We start from the raw sequence: 21,917 nt of genomic DNA, 5'->3' as shown, positions 1-21,917 counted from the left end.
GGCAGCATTTCTGCTTGGTTGGGTCCCATTTGAAGTGCCATGGCTTTAATTCCGTTATTTTTTAATACTGTCAGCCGCCTTGCATCCTTTACAAGAATAGAAATATTTTAAATAAATAAATGAATAATAGCATTTTTTCTTCCCTGGGGAGAAGAAGGTGCTTCTGGCCCATCTGATAAATCACTTTCATTGTATTTTGGATGCAGAAAGGCTGCACTGAATTTAAATTTAAAAGGTAATTCCCCTCTCTGTAGGTATAGTTTTTGTTTTTATGTTTGCGGAAAAGGCTTAGGTTTGAGCGGCTAGGCCCGCCACCTCTGGTCGCCATAGCAACCACTCATATATTTGCCTGTACTGCCCTCAGTTGCCACCAGGGGGCTGAGTCTCCGCCGGATGCCGGGGCACGCATGCGTATTCAGTACCACTCGTAGACGCAGAGCAAAAGGTTAGAGAATCCATGAACTACTATCTCCACTTCAGGTTCCCATGCGAGCGCAAGGGAAGACGTCGGCTTCAAAGGCGCCTGTTAATACCGAGAAAAAGGCAATATATACATTTTGCAAACTGCCAGCATTGTTAAGTTTAGAAAACTAAGCAAAAAAAAAAAAACACCACGATTAAGAAGTTGCACAAACGCAAAACATTTTTAAAAAGAGCAAGCTTTTGTGCCTCTCGTTATTTATGAGCCTCGAGTTGAAGCCAAAGCTTATCCAAACGGCAAGCGCGATTTAATTTAGAAGAACAAGTGTATTTGCCAGAAAGAAAAGCCAGCATAAAAGCCTTGGGCTGCTGAGAGTTTGCAAACGCATTTCCTCTAGCTTTTTCCCCACCACTTTGGAATGGGAGCCGGAAGTCTCTCTTTTTTCTTTGTTCTTTTTTCCCTAGGCGGCTCTTTGCACCGCTTTCGATTGGGAACCGGAAATCTTGCCCTGCCTGGAGCACTCTCTCCCTTTCCCTACCTCTACGCCCAAGGGCGGGTCCGGCTCTTCTTCTTCCTCCCCCGCCCGGTTCTCCCGGCATCCTTTGCGCCGCCTCTTCCTGCTTGCTCGTTGGCAGAAGGGAGAGAGACGCCCTCCCAGAGGGTGAGATATGGGGCGGCTGTTTGGGGTGGGGTGGGGTGGGGTAGTAGGAATTGGCAAGCTGTTGTCTGCAAGGGGGCTCAGGTAGGGTGGGAGATGAATTGGAGGGGGTGGGAGGGGGTGGGAGGGGGTCCCCCCTTCCCTATGGCTGTTTTTGGGAAGGAAGGGGGGCTCCTGCCCCATAGCAGGCATATGGAGGGGGGGGCTTTCCCTATTACAGTTATTTGGGATGCTGAGGGGGGCTCCTGCCCCATAGCAGGCATATGGAGGGCGGTGCTTTCCCTATTACAGTTATTTGGGATACTGAGGGGACTCCTGCCCCATAGCAGGCATATGGAGGGGGGTGCTTTCCCTATTTTACAGTTATTTGGGATGCTGAGGGGGGCTCCTGCCCCATAGCAGGCATATGGAGGGGGCTGCTTTCCCTATTACAGTTATTTCGGATGCTGAGGGGGGCTCCTGCCCTATAGCTGGCATATGGAGGGGGGCTTTCCCTTTTACAGTTATTTGGGATGCTGAGGGGGGTCCTGGCCCATAGCAGGCATATGGAGGGGGCTGCTTTCCCTACTACAGTTATTTGGGATGCTGAGGGGGGCTCCTGCCCCATAGCAGGCCTATGGAGGGGGGTGCTTTACCTATTACAGTTATTTGGGATGATGAGGGGGGCTCCTGCCCTATAGCAGGCATATGGAGGGGGGTGCTTTCCCTATTTTACAGTTATTTGGGATGCTGAGGGGGGCTCCTGCCCTATAGCAGGCATATGGAGGGGGGTGCTTTCCCTATTACAGTCATTTGGGACGCTGAGGGGGGCTCCTGCCCTATAGCTGGCATATGGAGGGGGGCTTTCCCTTTTACAGTTATTTGGGATGCTGAGGGGGGTCCTGCCCCATAGCAGGCATATGGAGGGGGGGTGCTTTACCTATTTTACAGTTATTTGGGATGATGAGGGGGGCTCCTGCCCCATAGCAGGCGTATGAGACTGGGGTCCTTCCCTATGAGCAGATATTGGGGAGGCGGGAGGGTCCTACCCCATAGCAAAATATGTGGGGCTGTGGCCCTGTCCTATGGTGTTGTCTTTGGCTATCCTTTTAGTTAATGGTGCCATGGGGTGGGGTGGGGAGAGAAAGGAAAGGGTTAATGCCTTTTGGAGGAGGGGTTGGGCGGCCCCAGACGTGGAGGTCAGAAGCAAAGATTTGGGGTGAAATTGGACTGGGGGGGCTTACCCGTGAGAGTTGGCTTCTCTTAGAACAACAGGGCTGGGACCGACCCTATGGATCCTTGGGGAAAAGTCGGTGCCCTTTGATGGAGAGGAAGTGGGCATCCCTGGGGGAGGGGAATTGAAGAGTTAAGGGGGGCTGCCCCATACTTGGGGGTGGCGGCTGTGAAACTCGGACAAGCCTTCATCTATTAACAGGCAACAGTGGTGAGAGCTGGAGTGTGTGTTGGAAGTATTACTTTGTGCTGATGTGAAATGCAGCATATAAATAAAACTTATAAAATAAATAAATTCTTTGCACTGCATAGGTATCTTGTTCCCCAAAACACTTCTCTGTTTGGGGCTGGCACAGGGGTCTCACTTATGTTTAGAAAACCTCCCTTCAAATTTCCAGAAACGGACTCTCCTTCTTCATCCTTTAGCCTCCCCCCCAAAAAAAAATCCACCTGTATCATCTGTCAAGATGTCTGGTGAAAGTAGAGCAAAGCTAATCAGTAATCCAACCACCCCTCACAAAAGTTGTCAGCCTTGTGAAAATAGGCTGGGAGGGTCGGTTTGCCTCGCTCTCCCTCCTGCCCCTTCACTTTTTTTTTGGCAGCACCAAACAGGAATGTTAGTTCTGCAGCTCAGCTCCATCATCGTTAAATATCTGCATTTTTCAAAGGAGATTATGCAGGACATAAAACGGAGCATATAGCCAAGCAGAGAGAGCGCGACAGGCCTGAAACCACCCCAAAACGCAGTTGCTTTGCTTGATTGGGAATACAGTAACATTTTAAATCACATACATCTCTGATCTCATTTTTAAAAGCCTATAGCTGTGACCTTTATAATCTTCAATATGATCTGCTCATCCATTATGTCTCTGCAGTGGGAACAGAGCTTAGCCTCCATCTGTCTTTTCATCTGTGCAGAGCTAAGAAACTTTGGACTATATTTTGAGGGGTGCCCTTTTTTTTTTTTTACGTACGTATCTGTATATTCCTTTAACAGCATTCCTGTTATTTCTTAGACCAGTTTTGGTCCAAGTATGGGAATCCATAAGAGCAACAAGGTGGAAAAGATAAATACGGCCCCATTAAATTATTATATTAGTTAGGAATAAGGAACATTGTACGTGGCTATCAGTTTTCCTAATCAAAGGATTAGCCTGATTTGGATTTTTAAACAGGAGTACCTTTTCTTAAAAAAAAAAAAAGAGCTAGTGACTGCCACTCTTGGGACATTATTTCTGTATCTTTAATGAAGCATTTTTCAGGATGAGGTTGGGAGATGTTTTTGCTCGGCCTAGTGTGAAGCCCTAATAATCTCTTTCACAGGAGAATCCTTCCTTTAAACAAAACAAACAAACCTTTTGAGTTATTTATATCACCAGAGGTTTACAGGGCTACATCTAATTCCGGATAAAAGGACGGATTAAAGGTTAGTGCTAAATCCATCTCGCTGGCTATTTCCACCCCACATATCTGCCTCCATGCTATGGGTTGGGCACGTCTGTTTTGGGGGAAACAGAGAAAGCTGTGTTAAGTCTCTGTGGAGCTTATAGGGAGAAAAGACGGTGGGTGGGCAGAGCAGCTGTTTGACCAAGAAGGAGACATCTAGAATTTTTGTTCTGTTGGCAGCTGTTGAGTTGAATTTGCAACTTTCAGCTCATCCATCCGTGCGATCCTCAAGGTAGGGAATCTGAGCGTTCCGTCCATTTTATGGGGTTCCTGTCTTAGGAAGGGTGTTGGATGCCAAACCTCTGTTGGTTCTGTTTCGGCAGCCCCTCAGAATGACGACTCTGGATGACAAGCTGCTGGGAGAGAAGCTTCAGTACTACTATAGCAGCAGCGAAGATGAAAACAGCGAGAAGGAGGAGGGAGAGGAGGAGATGCACACCATCCGAGAGGCTGCCCCGCCGGCAGAGATGGCGCTCAGTAGCGACGGGAGTGCCATCAACACAGGTGTGTACCTCTTTCAACTCAGTCCGGCGGTTGCCCACACACACACACATGCAGATTCTGCAGGCATTCTGCACTTTGCTAGTCAGAAACCCATAGGCATGCTAAGGTTGCCTGGTTTTAACTGTGGACAGAGGAAAGATCAACTTGGAAGGTGGTTCTCCAAAAAGAGGTTCTTGATGACCATAGTCGTGATGGCCTTCAGATCAAACCAAACCATAGTCGTGATGGCCTTCTGATCAAACCACACCATAGTCATGACGGCCTTCAGATCAAACCAAACCATAGCCATGACGGCCTTCAGATCAAACCAAACCATAGTCGTGACGGCCTTCCGATCAAACCACAACATAGTCGTGACAGCCTTCCGATCAAACCACAACATAGTTGTGACGACCTTCAGATCAAACCAAACCATAGTCGTGACGACCTTCCGATCAAACCAAACCATAGTCGTGACAGCCTTCCGATCAAACCACACCATAGTCTTCATGGCCTTCAGATCAAATGCTCGGTTGGGAAAATAGAAAAAAAAGATAACAAATTGCAAAAAATGCAATTGGCCGCCATCTCGGCCTTTGTGGAATTGGACTTCCATCCAAATTGGCCAGCCGCCCCTTCCCGACCCCGTCTCCTTCATCCCTCCTTCTCCTCTCCTCCCCCCCACTCGCAGGTCCCAAAGGTGTGATCAACGACTGGAGGCAGTTCAAACAACTGGAGACGGAGCAGCGGGAGGAACAGCGTCGGGAGATGGAGCGGCTCCTCAAGAAGCTGTCCGTGACCTGCAGGTCCCACCTGGACGAGGAGGCTGACAAGCGGAAGCAGAAGGAGCTTCAGGCGAAGATGAACAGCAAGGTAAGGCTGGCCTGCCAGACGGCCGTCGCTGTGCTAGTTCTTCCACATCTTGGGACCTGGGCTGTCCGGGGCTGTGCCAGTGAAGGATGCACGGGGCAAGAGTCTGCCCTGAGAACACCTAACTTGTGCCCTCACTGCCTTATTATTCAAACGGTAGGGTTGCCCGTGGCTTTTTCTTGGCACGTTCGTTTTCCTATATCTCAGTGAGGCCTGTGCCTTCAGAGTTTGAGCCAGGAGCGGTGGCGCTGAGGACGAGCATGGGCCTGAGCAGGGTGCAGATTTGGGAGTTTTTATAAAGCCTCTTCCTCGAAAAGACTCCACTTTCAGCGGGTGGTTTGGTGTCACTGTGGCTGTATTGTTTCGGACATGTTTTGTATGAGTTTTAAACTTCCATCGATGTGCGTTTGTCTCTTCGGGTTAATACTGTTGCAATATTATAGTTTATTGTGAGGTTTAGCTGTATTTTTTTTTAGCAATGTAAGCCACTTTGGGTCCCGCAAAGGAGAAAAGTGGGCTATAAATCAATACAGTAAATGAAGGAACCCCACTGAGGGGTCAGCAGCCATTCCTATCAAGGATGTACAGTTTATTTGGGGCCCTTTCTAGGCCTGGCGGAGCGCGTGGTGGAGGCTGAGGGTGAAGTTTTGACACCCCACCCCCAGCCTTCCAAGGTGCCTTCTGTTTCATTCCCCCTCTCCTCCCGTCTCGCTGCCCTCTTCCCCACCCCTTCCTCAGCTTACGCTGCAAGAGTACAGCTTGCTGCACGAGAGCACAGACGACGAGGAGTTCCTGCAGCAGTACCGCCGGCAGCGGATGGAGGAAATGCGCCGGCAGCTGCACAGCGGGCCGCAGTTCAAGCAGGTCTTTGAGATCGAGAGCAGCCAGGCCTTTCTGGACGCCCTGGAGGAGGGCCACAAGAACACCCTGGTGATGATCCACATCTACGAAGACCAGGTCCCTGGGAGCGAGGCCCTGGACGGCTGTATGCTCTGCCTGGCCGCCGAATACCCCGCGGTCAAGTTCTGCCGGGTCCGCAGCTCCCTGCTCGGCACCAGTGCCCATTTCAGCACCCACGCCCTGCCGGCCCTCTTGGTCTACAAGGGAGGGGAGCTGATCGGCAACTTTGTCCGCATCACCGACCAGCTGGGGGAAGACTTCTTCGCCGGAGACTTGGAGTCCTTCCTTCAGGAGTGTGGCCTGTTGCCGGAGAAGGACGTGGTGTTCCTCTCCTCGGTCAGAAACCCTTCCTCCTGCTACAGCGAGGAAGACAGCGATCTGGAGATAGACTGAGGCGTCAGCGAGGCTGGCCCAGCTCCTGCCCCACACCGTAGCTTCCAAACAACTCTTGCTCCTTGCTAGCTCCTAGTCTCTCGGTTTCCCAAATCGGCAGCTCCATCCAGAGTCCTGGAACCCGGAAAGGTGACCATAAAAGCAGCGTGGAGTCTGGATGAGCCCCACTCCACCTCCTGATTCATGGTATTATTCATGGACTTGAATAGTAAAGCAGGCATGCTGGGTGCTAGGAAATTTGGGAGGAGGCCAGGCGTCTGGCAGCTGTGTGATTGTCTGGTGACATGGAGCCATCTCTGCCACGCTGCAGTGAACCGGGACCTGTAGGGCTTAAATTCCTGAAATAATACCTATCAACTCTTGATCGCTGCTTCTTGAAGCTGTGAGTCTTGATGGTGTAAAATGTCCTTCTCCAACGCAGGCAGTCTGCGCCTGCGTGGATGTGGTCGTGCATTCTTGTCCGTCTGTCCTGCGTGTCATCGTTCCTGTGAATATCTTGACTTATTTTGCTGAACTCTTTTACTCCATGCGAGGAATTCTTAGCCGTTTTCTTAAATTAAAGCAATAAAACCAGCATATTTAAAAGTTTCATACTATTGTCTATTTCACTGTGTTCAAAGTTTGTTACTCTTGTGTCTGTTTTCATTTGTGCTTTTATCTGTTTTCAATCTGATAAGTTAGTTGCCGGCAGGGTGGGTGGGTAGGTAAAAGCTTCCAGCTGGTCTTTAAAGGATTCTAGCCATAACTAGATTCCAACATCTGCCTGAAGGTGCGTACACACACACACACACACACACAGACACACACACACACACGAAACAAATAACAACAGTTGTGACAACTTTTAGGAAAAACACACAGCCCCTTTTATTTGAAAGGTCACCCTTCATCACACCTTCGTTCCACAATATCTGTTCTTTCCTGGTCAAACCCCACCATTCCTGAATTTGCAGGAACAGACATAACTATGAAATCAGCTGGGGAAAAAATAAACTTTCCCACTCTGTGTTTTGCAAGCTTCAGGCAGGTCTCCGCGACAGCCTTAAAACCGAGTATCTCTGAGCAAATGAAGCAAGATGCTCAGTGGGGTGTTCCCTCAAGTGGTAAAAGTCATATTTTTTATAAAGCAACATATTTTTCCATTTTTTTCCACCTCCGGATCCTGAATTTAGCGTGCTCTGTTTTGGTGACTGGTCATTGAGAAGGAAACAAGAGACTTTGTTTGCCTGTCTGATTGCTGATTCCTCGAGTGTCAAGGAGGAAAACCAGTTATGGGGTGACATGTGGGTTCAGCACCTGTGACTCTTTAACATTTAGTGAGACCCTTAGCTTGCATTGTTGCACTGCATTCTTAGCCTCTTGGGGGTGGGATGGGGCGGACGTTTGTAGCCTCTGACAGTCCTGGGTGGGGAGAAGGTAACCAACATGGATAGACAGCTTTCAGCTCGCCTAACAAATCAAACTTTGTTTTTTCTTCTGCTGCTCTCTGTCTGTAATGCAGAGGAATTCCACAGTACGTTAGAAGGGTGTGTTGATGATGAAGATGGATGTTTTGCTTTCTCTTTCTTTCTCTCTCTTTTCCTTTTGTTGTCTTTCCGGCCATGGTCTGTTTGACTCCCTCTTTCATACGGGGAAGATGTTACACATTAGAGATGTTGGCCAAACTCGACAGCAGCCCCCCGGCTCCTGGTGGCACTGCTAGAGCTCGGCTGAGAGGTCTTTCCGCCTGGACGTGTCGCTCGGTGCTGTCGCCTCTCCGTCCTCCGGCACCCGGAAAGCCACATACGGGCACCTCTTGACGTTGAGACACACCAGTTTTTGGAGCGAAGCCGTGTTCACCAGTTCGAAGCCGGCCGCCCCGCCAAACGTGCTGGGCTTCCAGTACTCCGGGGAACAGATGGGGTTCCCAAAGAGGCCCTTTAGAGAAAAGGGTGCCCCAATCTCTATCATGCTCTCCCCAAATATGGAGTTTGGGTGGCTCTTCTCCACCAGCAGGCCGGGGTAGAACTCCAGGGCATCAATGTCACCATACAGCTCTTCCAGTTCGGCCGCCTTTTCTTCCTCCCCTGTGTCAGAGAGAAGGAGAGCCCGTGAGTAAGAGAACAGGGCCATGTTTCTCTGGAACAGAGCTTGGAAGTAACTAGTTACAGGTAAGTTACCTTGGAAGTAGCTATAGGTAACAGTTACCTTGGAAGTAACTAGTTATAGGTAACAGTTACCTTGGAAGTAACTAGTTATATGTAAGAGTTACTTATAACTAATTTGACAAACCCAGGTGAAAGTAACTTTTGAAAGGCAATGCAATGAGTCGTACCTATGTGATTTATTTTTTAATTGAATTTTTTTTCTTTGGAGAGGGTGAGAAGTTGCTGGTTGTACCTGTCAGTTCCCTGAAGGAGGTATAAGGCTTCATGTTGAACCTCTTCCGATATTCATTAAAGGGCTGAAGTCGCAGCAGCCTTGATTCTTCGATGACGCCAATGGCCACTTTCAGGAGGTTTTTGTGGATATTGGCTACGCCGCCGATCTGGAAAGCGCAAGGCAACAGAATGCCGTTAACAAGAGGGGATTGGGGGAAATCATCCCCTTAAGGACCAGCCATCCCAAGAAGGAAAAAAAAGGTGAGACTTAGGGGGTGATGACTGTAGTGTATCATTTGAAGGATATCACCCTCAACCCCATCATCTTAGAGCTTCAAAGCTGGAAGGGACCCTATGGGTCATCTAGTCCACCCCCTGCCAAGGAAGCCCAGTCGGGGAATCTTTGGCTCTGCAGCCAGAGATTTAAACCCCTGAGCTGTATCAATTAGCAACCTCCAGATAGGAGTCATCTAAGGAAGGCCGGTCCCGGGGAAAGAACTTGAAATTTCTTGGGTCTACTGGCTGCACTATCCCAGTGCATTCACGCCTTGAAGGGTAGACACGGCCACCGGAGACCTACCTGGCCGGCTTGTTGTTTAGAGAAGGCCTCTACCAGGGCCTCCACGCCATAGTCTGTCAGCATGGTGGTGTTGTAGATGAACTGGTCGTAGGGGTACTCTCGGTCCCGGATTCTGAAGGAGTCTGGCATCAATGGGTGCCAGTGGTAGAGCTGGTTGAACTCCACGGCGATCCGGTTCCGATACTGGAACTGCACCCCAAAGAGAAGTTCTGGGTCAAACTTCAGCTTCAGGTAGTAGCCGCTGAGATGCTGGACGTAGTCCTCAATGACAATCTTGATGGTCTCGCCTGCGTGGAGAGGAGGAAAACTGTGAATTTGGGGGTGGCTGCCTGCATGGATGGCTGTGTTAGGCAAGTACAAAGCCCAGAACACCCCCCCTTCTAGGACTATAACTCCCACACTCCCCTGAGCAAGCATGGGCACCTCACAGATGGGATCCTCCACCTCCCTACGCTTTTCATCACAACATCCCTGCGAAGTAGAGCATGCTTTCCCCCCGGGTTCACTTCCTGTCTTGAGCCTGGCAAGGGTCTGAGAGACGCCTCCCACGGGAACCGTCCTTCCCTAGCTGGCACACACACACACACCCTGCTCCCCCCAAATAATCTCACCACGCCTTCGCACCAATCAGGATGAGCCGGGCCGTCTGGAAAAGCTGTTCGTCCTCCCAGGTCGGGTGCTCGCCCTTCAGCAGGTCGCAGACCCGGTTGTGCTCCCGCAGCCAGAGGGTGGCGTACATCATAAGTCCCGGGAGGAGCCCAAACACCTCCTGGCCCGTGGCCATCTGCTCCTCTGCCACAATGTGCTTGGGGTAGATCATGTGGACAGGGGCGTCTCGCACGGTAGGGGGGTACATCTCCCCATTCACCATCTGGAAAAAGACAACACTCGGGTAGACCAGACTGGCTGGATTTAAAAAAAATATGCATGCCATAAAACACACACACACACACTATGGGTGGCATCTGGGTGGATCGGGTCCTTGCCCAGGAGGACAGCTTGTGTTTGTGTCTTCCCCCCCCCCCCCCAATGCTCATGCAATGCCTTCCCTATGCAAACTCTCTCTGAGATCCTTTGGCCACCAGTTAGGAGATCCTTTATTGAAATCACCGGGCCTGAAGTTGTGGACATTCCTTTAACTGGACTACATGTCCCAGAATCCCCCAGCCAACATGGGAGTCGGAGGCCAAAAAAAAGCGCCACTTCCCAAGGTTTTGCCTTTTAACAAAGGCACAGCGTCCCCAGTCCTCTAGATTTTATTCGACTGGAGCTCCCATCATCCCCACCATGGGCTATACTGGCCACAGCTGGAAACTGGAGTTCCCCAACTTCCAGACACCACTACGCCCCCTATCCTTGTATTCACATCTGCTTTTACTGTGCCACACACTTGTTTTCCCCTGATCCCTGAGCTCCCTCCAGCCCGAGGCGGGAGGCGCCTTCGCCCACCACGGTATCGTACCTGGTACTTCAGCTTCCCATCTCGGAAGAGTCTGAGTTGGTGTTGACGCTCCAGGTTGTCCCCATAGATGTGCCCAAGATCTACCTGCAGAAAAGAAAAGGCCGGTGTGAACCTCTGTGTTCACAAGAGACGGGGTTCAAACCAATCAGAAAACAAAGCAAGCTCATTTGCAAGGTATGGGAGGTGAGAACAGTGTTGTGCAACCATCATAGTCATCTCCTAGCCAGCATGGCCAAGAAAAGTAACTTTTTCCAGGCTCTGAATGACAGCAGCCATGTTAATTTGTCTCCCTCTCGGGGGGGGGGGAGCTATTTTTCCTTCTGAACTCCCTGAACGCCCCGAACAGCACTTTCTTGTTCCAAAAAGGCCACGAGGTTTCAAGTATGCTTATTTGTTTATGACTTATAGAAGGAATTTGTTTATTGTATTTTCCTAAGCACCAAAGTAGCTTTCAGAACTAGGTGGAATAGAATTTTGCATGGAAAGTGTCGTATGAGTTTCTGGTTAGGAGAAAGGTACTCTTCACAGCCTCTGCTTTTCATTTCTCTGGATTCCTCTTTATTTGCATGAATGATACATCCTAGGAAAGAGCCTGAGTGTTGACAACAGCTTCCGGGGCTAAAAAACAAACTGTACATTTCAAAGAGCACATCATTAGAAGAAGGGATTCCTCAAGTCTGGAAAGCCATTTGATTGTCACAACACGGACTTCTCATACCTCCTTTGCTTTGCAGTTGGAAAGTAAGCACAGGGTTCAGATATCATTGGCAAGGTATTAAGATCTGCCTGAAACGCTAACAGCGTTTAATCATGTTACTGTCCTCACCCCATGGCCCAGCGCCCTGGTGAATCCATGGCCCATCTTCCCCGATGTCTTGAAGAACTGGTGCGTGAAGTGCTGGGCGAAGAAGGCAAACATCAGGTTGGTACCCTGAGGGTCAGGGTGGAAGGTCTTCCGGAGAAAAAAGCGCTCTGCGACCAGCCGGGCCTCCGGGAGCTCCAACGGTCCTGCAGGGTAGGCAAAAAGCAGTCCTTTGGCTTGTAGGTCAGTGCGGCTGAGGGATGGAGGATGGAGCTTCCCCCCAACTTGCTTTAAACCCAGGGATAAACAGAAAGTTGTCTCCTAAACTTGGAAAACTTCTGCCGCAGTATTTAGCTGCTGGAGTGGAAATCTGTCAGTCTCATGGCGAAACCCTCCCAGAGTCAAACAGATGTATTTTGAATTCAGAGCAATCAGAAAGGATGTCTGGTATTTCACAGTTTTGCCTGTTTTTATACCTACCCCCTCTCTCTGCCGTATGAATAATGCCTGCCTCCAAGCTTCCGGTGAAGCAGGTGGAGGCAGCTACCGGAAGCCAGATTTAGGCTGAATATCAGGAAACACTTCTTAACTGTTAGAGCAGTACGACAATGGGATCTATTACATCGGGAGGTGTTAAGCACTCCAATGCTAGAGGTATTCAAGAGAAATTTAAAGACAACCGTGTGGCAGATATGCCTGGATTTGGATTCCTGCCTTGAGCAGAGGGTTGGGCTTGATGGCCTCGAAGGCCCCTTCCAACTCAACTATTGTGTGATTCTATGTGACGTCCAGGAAAACATTGTCTCATGAAATGTCTTAGCCTTTAAGGTGCCCCAAAACCTCTAAATTGTTTCAACAAATGACGTGTAGCCACTTGAAATAAATCACCTAAAACACTTTTAGGGAGAGGTGTTCTGCCCAGGTGGGCCCCACTTACCTTTTGTCCCCATGGGTGTGGGGCAGTCGCTCGGCACCGGAGGGAGGACACGGGTGAAGTAGGTGACATTGGCGTAAGACTCCCAGCTGATGTACCCATAGTCAGAATTGTAAGTGGGCGGGCTGGGGATGAGATTGGCCCGCACTGCAGGGAGAGGGAGGGGGAAAACGTCAGGAAACAACCGAGACCAGCTTTGGCACCGGCGCGATTCGGAGGTGAAGAAACGGTGGGCAAGTCAATTGTGAGATCTGGTGGCACTATTGGGAACATGACTCATTGGGTGCAATCCACTGAGATGTTTTTTTTGTGGGAAAGCCCCCTTGAAATGAGTAAGAGCTGTGCAAAGCACAAGCGTTGGTGACGACACAGGTACTAGCCAGTAGGTACCTGTTGCAGCATTCCTCTTGTACAGGCACCTTCCATTTTCTTCGAGAAATGTGCAGCATGGTTTCCCAGTGCAATGTATCCCCAATTTATGATCAGGAGCCCTAGAATCATTTCCCCTCTTGTGGCTTTGCTTAAATTTCCCCTTCTTGGGGGAGAAGCATTCTCTGACAATCTTAGGGCTCTCTGCTTCCCCAGATTCTCACCCTCCTCAAACCTTGGCTACCTCCTCAGTCTATTGATTTTTTTTAACCAGTGCCTGAGAAAGTTAATCTGTTCCTTTTTAATGATGATTTCCCAAATTGACTTCCTCGCCCCCCGCATGGTCACCGATGAACTGGGGAATTCTGAGAGTTGCAGCCCCAAATTTCCCAACCTCTGCTCTTTACTCACATGTCAGCACTATCCGCATCAGCGTGTCTCGGATGAACGTGGTGTTGATGATGTCCCAAAGCCACTTGAAATGGGTCAAGATGAAATGGTAGAAGGCCGGCCGGGGTCTCAAGGTTTCCCGTAGACGCGACCAGAATTCAGCTGGAGAACAACAGGAAAACACCAGCCGTGGCCTGTTACGCCGGCTTCCAGTCTCCCACTGGAGCCCGCCAGACCCATGGCATGAAGGCAATCACGTTCCCAGTGCTATATCCTCCGTTTTGGATCCTCTGGGGTAGACTGCATCTGAAGCTGGAGGGCCCATTGCGACCACACGATTGTCTAGAACCATTTTGGCGGGAGATACTCACGTGAGCTACAGTTTCTGCCATAGTACCCAGTCCGTGTGCAGTCACACTCGTACCCCTTCGCGCCAACCTGGACACACACGCCCTGGTGTTGACACGGGAAATAGCAGCATGGATTCACTGTACAGAGAGAGAGAGAGAAAGAGTTAAAGGATAATCATTGTGTTGTGTTTATTTATATAGGAGGTTTTCTTCCTTATGGACAGGAAACTTTGAAAAGGAGCCCAGCACAGCTGTGTGATCTGTAGCCAAAATCGGGCTTAAGTAAGACCTTTAGGGGACCTCGAGAAATAGCATTAAAAGGATGAGCTTTTGAGTCCTCCGGGATTCTTTATGAAGCTGGGTGTTGTTAAGATTGAAGTTGGCTTTTGGAAGGAGAGAGGTTGCAGCATTATCTTGGCTAGATCTTGAAGTTACCCAACTTGCAGCCAGCCTTTGAGCTCACCTTATCTCGTTTATGGGGGGGACGTGTTGCAAAGAAGGGTCCAAGGAAAGGTGGAAGGGGGGGGAAGAGAAGAAAGAGAGGGAGGGAGAAAACATTAGCCCATTAGGACCTGTAGGCAGATGGGCTGGTGGTCCTGGTGGAGAAGATGGTAGAGGCTGCCGTCTCCGAAGCCACCTTGGCAGGAGCACATCATGGTTTTCATTTGGAATGAGGAAAGGCCTCCTTGGGCTCTTAATTGCCTTTATGGCCCCATAAAGAAAAGACCCAAAAGGACACGGGGGTGGGGGGGGAGATAAGGCCTGGAGGCAATCAGAACTGAATAAACAAGGAGAAGAGGAGACGAGGAGCGAAGAAGGCAGAGACAAGCATGTGTCTCTCTCCTGACCCTCGACCCCGCCAGCTGTTCTGCATCCAGTCCCACCCACCCACCGGGCTAGCCACCCCCCAAAAGAGCATCGCTTCTCCGGAACCAGGCCAGACCTTAAAGAGAAGCATTGACTGGGAAGACCCAAAGAGGCCAAGGGGTGCCAGCCTTACTGGGAGACAGGGCTCCGCGTGATGGTGGAGGTGATGGCAGAATTAGGCGCCCTGCTTTTGCACGTGCCAGTTAGCAAGTTCCTTACATCACGCCCCAGAAATGGCCCATTTCTTGTATAAACATGCCCATTTCTGCCTAAGAAAGCCTCTCGGGGATCTGATCTATGGTTTCATTCTCCTTTTTTTAAAAAACAACAACACTGTCAGCCTCCCCTGTAGCAAAAGATCTCAATCATAAAACAGTGAAAAATTATTCTAGAACTGTTTAAAACTGGATGCACCATATCATAAATCTACAATCCCATCGCTGGTCATTCTTATTTTCAATTTGGGGTTTGTTTTTTTATTTGTTTGCTTCAGCACTACATAGTGTTCCAAGAATCCAGAAATTTCCCCCAGATACACACCCCTATCTTGGCCATCTCTTGCCATACTTAAGCTGGGGAGGAAATTGGAAATGGGAAATGGCTGTGTCTCTCCCCCAATCTGTGTTTCAACCTTTCCTCCTTAACTCCACGGATGAGTCCTTCCTGGTGTGTCTCAGCCACACGAGGTGGGTTTGGAGGCTTTTAAGAATCCCCCCCCCAATACTGAAATAGCCAAGACTTTGGCCATCTCATGAGAAGAGAAGACTCCCTGGAAAAGACCCTGATGTTGGGAAAGTGTGAAGGCAAGAGGAGAAGGGGATGGATGACGGAGGATGAGATGGTTGGAGAGTGTCACCGAAGCGACCAACATGAATTTGTCCCAACTCCAAGAGGCAGTGGAAGACAGGAGGGCCTGGCGTGCTTTGGTCCATGGGGTGACAAAGAGTTGGACATGACTTAGTGACTAAACAACAACAACAAAAATTCCTTGAGGCGGGGACTTGATCTTCAACTACACCCGGTCTTTCCCGGACTCCTGGGTCCTTGGGATGTAGGCAAAGCTTCCAGCTGGGCAGCAGCTGTTTGCTGCTGGCGTGCCACAGGGCCAGGCCACAGCTGCAGCTTATAAACCAGGATTTAGATGACGCAGAAGGATGGAGTGTTTACATGAAAAAGGGAAGTACGAAACAGCCCTGGAAAACCAAACTGGAGCAGGATGCAGGCTTTTACCACCCTTGGAGATAAGGAGAATCCCGTCTCAGAAAGAACGCTAGAGGGGAATGGATGTTCCTTTTACACTGTGGGTTTTAACTGAAATGCGCCTTTTGTAAATCAAGCATTTCGTAAGGGTACGGCTGTTGTCAGTTATAGTTCAGAAAAACTGCAGTGACAGTTAGCACCACTGATTATGACACTCTCTTATTGAACCCAAGTGTTAAGGAAAGGAAAGTATTATGTATTTTTTCTTCTGTAAATATTGGCAAGGGGCAGTATCAGAACCGGCCACTAGAGGGAAGCAGAGAGCACTTCCCTGTATCTTTCTAGTTAGCTGGTGGTGACACCTAAGCACATTAGTAACACCAAAAACAAATTAATTACTTCCAGAGCCAGAGCAGTAACTACTCAGAAGTAATGAATAATGTTGTTAGTTCCTTTTTAAAAAATGTGTTCCACGCTCCTGAGTTTTCACCCTATTGGGCTGCCTTTTTTACTGTGGCCTGTCTTTCCCCAATAAGGCGGACACCTGCCGGAAGGTTTCTTGTTTGGATTGCAAAGCCCATCTTCCTCTGATGCGGATTCCTTTATTTGGGAATGTTTGGAACAGGAGTCTTCCAAGCTGTGGCTCTGAGCAAAGGAATAAATAACAGGGCGGTTTAGCAATAGGTGGAGGAATCAAGAACGTTTTGTTTTCGTTAGGACTTCTGTTTATAGTCATCTTGGACTCGAGCGGCCTTTCTTGCGTTCCTCTCTCCCAAACAAAGACCGGGAGCTTTTCCCTTTTGGCGTGAATCTGCATGTTTCCGGAGACCTCTCGGTTCACCTTCTGTTTTTATTATGTCATCTGCATGGTAACTGCAAGCCTGATGAAATTGGGGACATGAAAATACGTGCCTACTTCTTATTCAGAGTCCCTTCATCAGCACGCACAGACACAATGGTGCCTCCCATTTCCCGGGGGCTCCCAAGAGGGTCTCCTACCCAGGAGGAAAAAAAATGTCCATCACTAGAAGAAGTGTCTAAATGAACCCTCCTAGACCTCACTAAAGGTGCTCCATCAAATCCAGCATCCTACCTTCTGCAGTAGCCCATCAGAGAAACAGCTAGTCCTTCCTGATCCTCAGTATGTGGTTTTTAGAGGTAGACTGCTCCTGAACCTGGATGTTCCATCATGGCTAACAATCGCCGGCTGGAAAGGTTACGTTTCCAGACTAGCGAGCTACAGAACAAACTCTTCAACACTTCTGCTTTCATGCGAGACTTTGAACCCACCAGAAACAGCCTAGAGCTGATACATCCGGCCTGATTTTTTTAAAAACATTTAAAGACTTTTAGCCATTTTTGATACAACAGACTAACAAAGTATCCCTGTGGCAAGATGGCCTTAAAAGCCCTGGAAGGTGGTTACGGGTGGTGGTGGCGGCGGCCGCTGAGTTCTGACGTTCAACACCATTAAAAGGAGAAGCCTAATTGCTCCGGCATTCAAGAAAACGCTTTGCCGCTTAACGATAACTTTGGTTGTGTGCGTACATAAATATATATAAAAAACATCTGGACCCAGGAAGGCTGGATTCCAGTTTTCTTCCTTTCCAAGTTTACAAGCGACAAGAAAACATTCCGGGCAGCCCGGCTGGCCTTTATTCTTTTTCTCTCCCCCCCCCCCCAGGGCCATTATTGGTAAATTATATGTGAGTTTCCAGCGTTGTCTCATGACGCTGGGGAACATCTGACGCCTGGACTCAAGTTCAGAGAGGGAACGCATGGGAGTCTATTTCCAGGACAAAGCTGAGGTGGGCGGCCGTTTGCAGCCATCCAGTCCGGCGCCTGTGCCCGTGTAGGTGGGTGATTTTGGGAGCCCGTCCAGAATTCTTGTGGCTTCTCTGCCTTATGGACGGCGCGAGGGATGTGAGGCCAAGAGACTGGTGTGTGAAGAAATCTTGCTGGTTCGAAAGCGAAGGAAGCTGGTCTTATCTCAGTCCGGCGACGCCAGGGCTGAGCAGCATCTAGTTTCTCCTGAAGAAGCCGTCTGTGGGTTCGCTTTCCCCTCCCACTTCCGAAAGAGTCAGGAAAAAAAAATAATTTGGACCTCTTTGGAAGCTTTATCAGCAGATAATATTTGCTGCAGCTGCATCCTCCGAGTGCTTACTCCGTTTCCCCCAGCGTGATGCTGCTACCTAGGGCCTGGAAAGGCCGGCCCTATCCTAAGGGGGAGTGGGGCAGCTGCCTTGGACTAAGGGTGGGGGCTTACAAAGGTGTGTTTTTTTTTGGGGGGGGGAGACAGAATTTGTACCATGAAAAAGGCTGAGAGGAGAAACAGACTTTGCAAAGAGCCAGCAAGTACGGCCAAAAGCTCTTCGGTGTTGGAGAGACATGATTCCTGCAGAGTTTTGTGTTGGAGAGGTCAAAGACTGTGAAGGAACCCCATGCTTAAATCCGAAAGACCAAGCGCAAGACAAAGCGAGCCACTTTGCAAATTCTTTAAGACGAAAAAACCTCCTAGCCCTGTCTTCATAAAAAAAAACTTTAAATGCTGGCCTTTGCTTGGGTTTTTCCCCCCCTCTTTCCTCTTCCCTCCTCATCTCTTTTTTCCTTTTCTGCCCTGCCTTTCGATGTGTGGGCAGGTTTTGTCCTGCTCCTTACGTAACCTGAGAACTTTTTTTTGTTTTGTTTTGGCTGAAGAGTGAGATAAGAATGTTTAAAATAAATATTTTGACTGGCGAGCCATTCAGGTAGCTTTGAGTCTTAGATTGCACACTTCTTCTTTGCCTGTAAACAGCAGCATTTATAAACCTAAACCCTGAAAAATATTTGGTGATCAGAGAAGGAGGTGTTGAATTTGCAAGACAAGATGGGCCAGAACTCAGATTTTCCCAGAAGCTTTAACAAGTCCTCATTGTGGTGAATTTCACAGGGTGCATTCAGAAGAACCAGTGGGGAGAAATGATGATGAAGAAGCAGTCTTTACACTCCCAGAGGGACCCCTTTATTTTAGACATTAACGCTGCAGGAGTGGGGAGGAAAAGATGTTCCATACAGCACTCAGAGGTCTTACAGTTGTGGACTACAATGCCCAGAATCCACCAACATGCATGCCTTGGAACCACTAACTTTTGCTTTTTGGGTTCTATTAGCTTTTTGACCTTGAGAGCAGTAACTGTAAGTACTGTACGTGCTGTTTTACAATTTACTTTCCTACACTCCGACCTTTACCAGCTTCAGTTCTGCTTGATAACCAAAGCCAAGCATCCATGCTTATTGTTTTTACCTTAAGGAGTATAATAATGCAAAGCATGCCTTTTAAAAGTCTTTGTGAGTTGTGTAACACAGGCCTGCAGGGCAGAGTGCCTCCAGATCGCTGCGTACAAGAAGCCCTGTCCAGCCTTCTGGGCAAGGGTCATTAAATTCACCCAGATAAATAAGTCAGTAGTCCTTAGTGTCTGCCCACACGAGCTACTGTCACATCCACCAGTTTAGACAGAACAGAAGAAGGTGGAAAGTTATGAGAAAAACACAGTAGGACCAGCACAAGAAATCAGTAAAATGCCCTCTTGTAGTTTACAACAGAAGGGTAATTTTAGGGGGGGGGGGAATTACTTCTGTGGACTGCCGTTCTTGTTGATGGTGCAGAAAGTAACTTTTCAATGGTAGCCTCTTTGCCATCCGGCCACACACTTCTGGTATACACAGAATAATCTCCAGAGAAGTTCTCTTCTTAAAAATAGACTAAACACGAGGTTAAAAATGTCCTGCTCTTAAGTGACACCTGCCACCAGAGGTGGCCGGTTGCCCCTCTCTCTTGCCCAACGGTAGGGCCAGCCTTGGGAACAAAATAAGCGGACGTCTGTGGCATAAAACGAAACAAAAAAAAAAGAGGAAAGGGGATTTAAGGATGATCCAGTGCCTGGTGGTTCCCTACCTGAGCTGGCGCATCCCGGGCCGGCCTCCAGGCTCAGCAGCATCAGCAGCGGAAAGGCAGCAAACAACCCTGCAAGGTAGGAGAGGGGTTTTTATCGGGTTGGGCAACGGTGGGAGAGGCGCCCTCCCTAAGAGATCCGAAAGGGTAGCAGGCAGAGCGGGGAAGACTAGCCCTCGGAAAAAACGGAGCAGGACTTACAGCACATTGCAAGAAGTTGAGTCAGTGACAGAGAGGGAGGGAGGGAGACCCTTCTGCACTCTGAACCCGCCCGGCCGCTGTGTGCCTTTTTCCTGCTGTTTCTTCACTCAAAAAGCATCCTGGCAGTCTCCACCCTTCTGCAAAGTCTCCTCCCTTTCCTCCCCCCCCAACTTCTTCTGCCTGCATTTCCACACACAGTGTTGGTGGGCTCTGGATGGGGTTTTCTGGGGGTGGGGGAGGGCCCCGCTGGTCTAAATTACCACCCAGAACCCGGAAAAAGCTGATCAAACAGAGGGATTTTCTCTAGATTTCTCCTTGGCCCTCTCAAATCCTGGGTGGAAAGTGGAAAGGACTTTGACAGCTCCAGAGGCTGCCATCCCCCCCCCCCATACTGACCTCTTGGCCTCATGCAGGGCAGCTCAGCCAGGTCTGGGGTCAGAAGAGCACCCTTCTCTGCCCTTCTACCTAAAGCACTTTTCATCGGAACGTAGTTCCTTTGGGAAGATCAGTAGCAAGTAACTGCTTATTCCAAACAAAGCTTTAAAACCTGAGTTCACAAAGTTTTCTGCGAGCTCTTTCCTGAGCTGATGCAAGCTTGTGGGTTCCACAGCACTCTTCATCGTTGTTCTATAACCGCACAAGCTTTTGATTTGCACAGCACATTTCCACCTTTTAAAAAAAGGGGCTCTCTTGCAAAGCGTCAACCCCATCCAACCTGCCTGGGATCCCGAGGAAGCTGGAAAAAGGGCACCACTCTGTCACCTTGCCTAGGGGTGCACGTTTGAATTTTGAAGGCACTTCGGATTCATGGGTTTGTAGCTGTGTGGGGGTTTAATAGGTCCCCCACCGCACCCCCAGCACTTTTCTTCAATCCGTTCTGAACTTCTGGATGAGCCTTTTAAAGATTTAGGGTCATAATGACCAGATAGGCGGGGTATAAATAAAATAAGATATAATAAAATGAATGAATGAATGAATGAATGAATGAATGAATGAATGAATGAATGAATGAATGAATGAATGAATGAATAAATAAATAAATAAATAAATAAATAAATAAATAAATAAATAAATAAATAAATAAATAAATAAATAAATAAATAGGGCTTGTCCAGAAGAAAAGAAACAGCCACACCACCAACAACACACATTAGATTGCACAAAAAAATGGTAAGGCAGGCAACAAGATCCTTTCTAATCATCTATCATAAGCAAGGACCTTGTGTGAACATCGGGATAATACCATCAGTGCTGGATCCGGTCATTGCAGCAGGACAACAGCCGTTGTGGGCGAGTCCTGGGACTTCTAAAATCCATATTTGGTGAAACAGAAAAAAAAGGGTGCAAGCTTTTCAGAATGTGGGGTGGTGGTTCAAAACCCCATTCCCTTTCCAAAAATGTTTGGCATCACGATACAGATCAGCAGCTGCTTCATAGTAAGGGTTTTTAGAGCCCCCATCAATTCACTCAGACGCCTGCGTAGACAAGATCCCGAGGATTTTTGTTAGAAACATTGTCTTTAAAAAAACTGTTGCAGCTGGATTAAAATATTTTTCGTGGATGTGCTTAAGGCTTATTTCCACTAATCCTCTCCCAAGAGAGAGTTGTCTTTAACACATCCGGCATCGGTTGCATTTTGGGAAAATACTGGTCCAGTTCTTTTCTTCCAAAACTGAAATTCTGACTTATTTTCTCCATGTGTAGCTTCTGACAAACACAGATCTCCCTACCTCCTGGATAATACCAGTTTTCCTTTTCTCCCTGCTTCTGGTCTCTTTCCTCCTTAGAGGTGAATTCCAGCAGAGAACAATGGAATTGATTAAAATCACTGCAGAGTCATTTTCAAACAGGACCAGGAAAAAAAAATACATATATTTAAAATTCCTCACAAGCTACAGTGCTCTAGATAACAAATATTGCACCACCCTCCTCTTGGCCCAGGGGAAAAGTTTTCAGTTCTTCCGAATTTCAGTGTGCGAGAAATCATGTGCCGAAGAGTTTGTGCCAAAATAAAACATGGTAGTCTTTCAAGCCACACAGGTCTGTTATGGGTTTTTCGGGCTCAACAACCATCAGATCCTGGCCGTG

The 21,917-nt window shown here is 48.7% G+C and overlaps 2 protein-coding genes across 3 annotated transcripts; one reads left to right on the top strand and one right to left on the bottom strand.

The window, feature by feature from the left end:
* The first annotated feature begins 602 nt into the window (after nt 1-602).
* On the top strand, nt 603-6,974 carry PDCL (phosducin like). Of its 2 annotated transcripts, XM_020793433.3 has the most exons (4): nt 603-1,082; nt 4,061-4,241; nt 4,912-5,093; nt 5,829-6,974. In XM_020793433.3, exons 1-4 carry the CDS (start codon nt 840-842, stop codon nt 6,381-6,383), a joined length of 1,161 nt encoding a protein of 386 aa, XP_020649092.3. In that variant the 5' UTR covers nt 603-839; the 3' UTR covers nt 6,384-6,974. The 2 variants fall into 2 exon arrangements, with proteins under 2 accessions (XP_020649092.3, XP_078238801.1); XM_078382675.1 differs by lacking the exon at nt 603-1,082.
* A 251-nt stretch (nt 6,975-7,225) lies between these two features.
* Nucleotides 7,226-19,957, bottom strand: PTGS1 (prostaglandin-endoperoxide synthase 1). Its single transcript, XM_072984559.2, has 11 exons — nt 19,830-19,957; nt 19,632-19,700; nt 13,652-13,768; nt 13,302-13,442; nt 12,525-12,668; nt 11,612-11,793; nt 10,786-10,869; nt 9,948-10,194; nt 9,324-9,610; nt 8,763-8,910; nt 7,226-8,449 (listed from the first exon to the last, which is right to left on the bottom strand). Exons 1-11 carry the CDS (start codon nt 19,834-19,836, stop codon nt 8,082-8,084), a joined length of 1,794 nt encoding a protein of 597 aa, XP_072840660.2. The 5' UTR covers nt 19,837-19,957; the 3' UTR covers nt 7,226-8,081.
* Between the last annotated feature and the right edge of the window lie 1,960 nt (nt 19,958-21,917).

Source organism: Pogona vitticeps, chromosome ZW-PAR (assembly GCF_051106095.1).
Source record: "Pogona vitticeps strain Pit_001003342236 chromosome ZW-PAR, PviZW2.1, whole genome shotgun sequence".
NCBI lineage: Eukaryota > Metazoa > Chordata > Lepidosauria > Squamata > Agamidae > Pogona > Pogona vitticeps.
Note: the sequence above shows the minus strand (reverse complement) of the source record. Positions and strands in the feature narration are given on the sequence as shown.

Excerpts from the sequence above, each read along its gene's own strand:
- PTGS1 (XM_072984559.2), bottom strand. Across the intron at positions 13,443-13,651 it reads TGGCAGAAACTGTAGCTCAC|CTGAATTCTGGTCGCGTCTA; the intron begins GTGAGTATCTCC and ends GTTGTTCTCCAG. Across the intron at positions 12,669-13,301 it reads GATGCGGATAGTGCTGACAT|TGCGGGCCAATCTCATCCCC; the intron begins GTGAGTAAAGAG and ends CTCTCCCTGCAG.
- PDCL (XM_020793433.3), top strand. The coding sequence starts at position 840 with ATGGGAGCCGGAAGTCTCTCTTTTTTCTTTGTTCTTTTTTCCCTAGGC. Across the intron at positions 4,242-4,911 it reads CGGGAGTGCCATCAACACAG|GTCCCAAAGGTGTGATCAAC; the intron begins GTGTGTACCTCT and ends CCCCACTCGCAG. Across the intron at positions 5,094-5,828 it reads AGGCGAAGATGAACAGCAAG|CTTACGCTGCAAGAGTACAG; the intron begins GTAAGGCTGGCC and ends CCCCTTCCTCAG.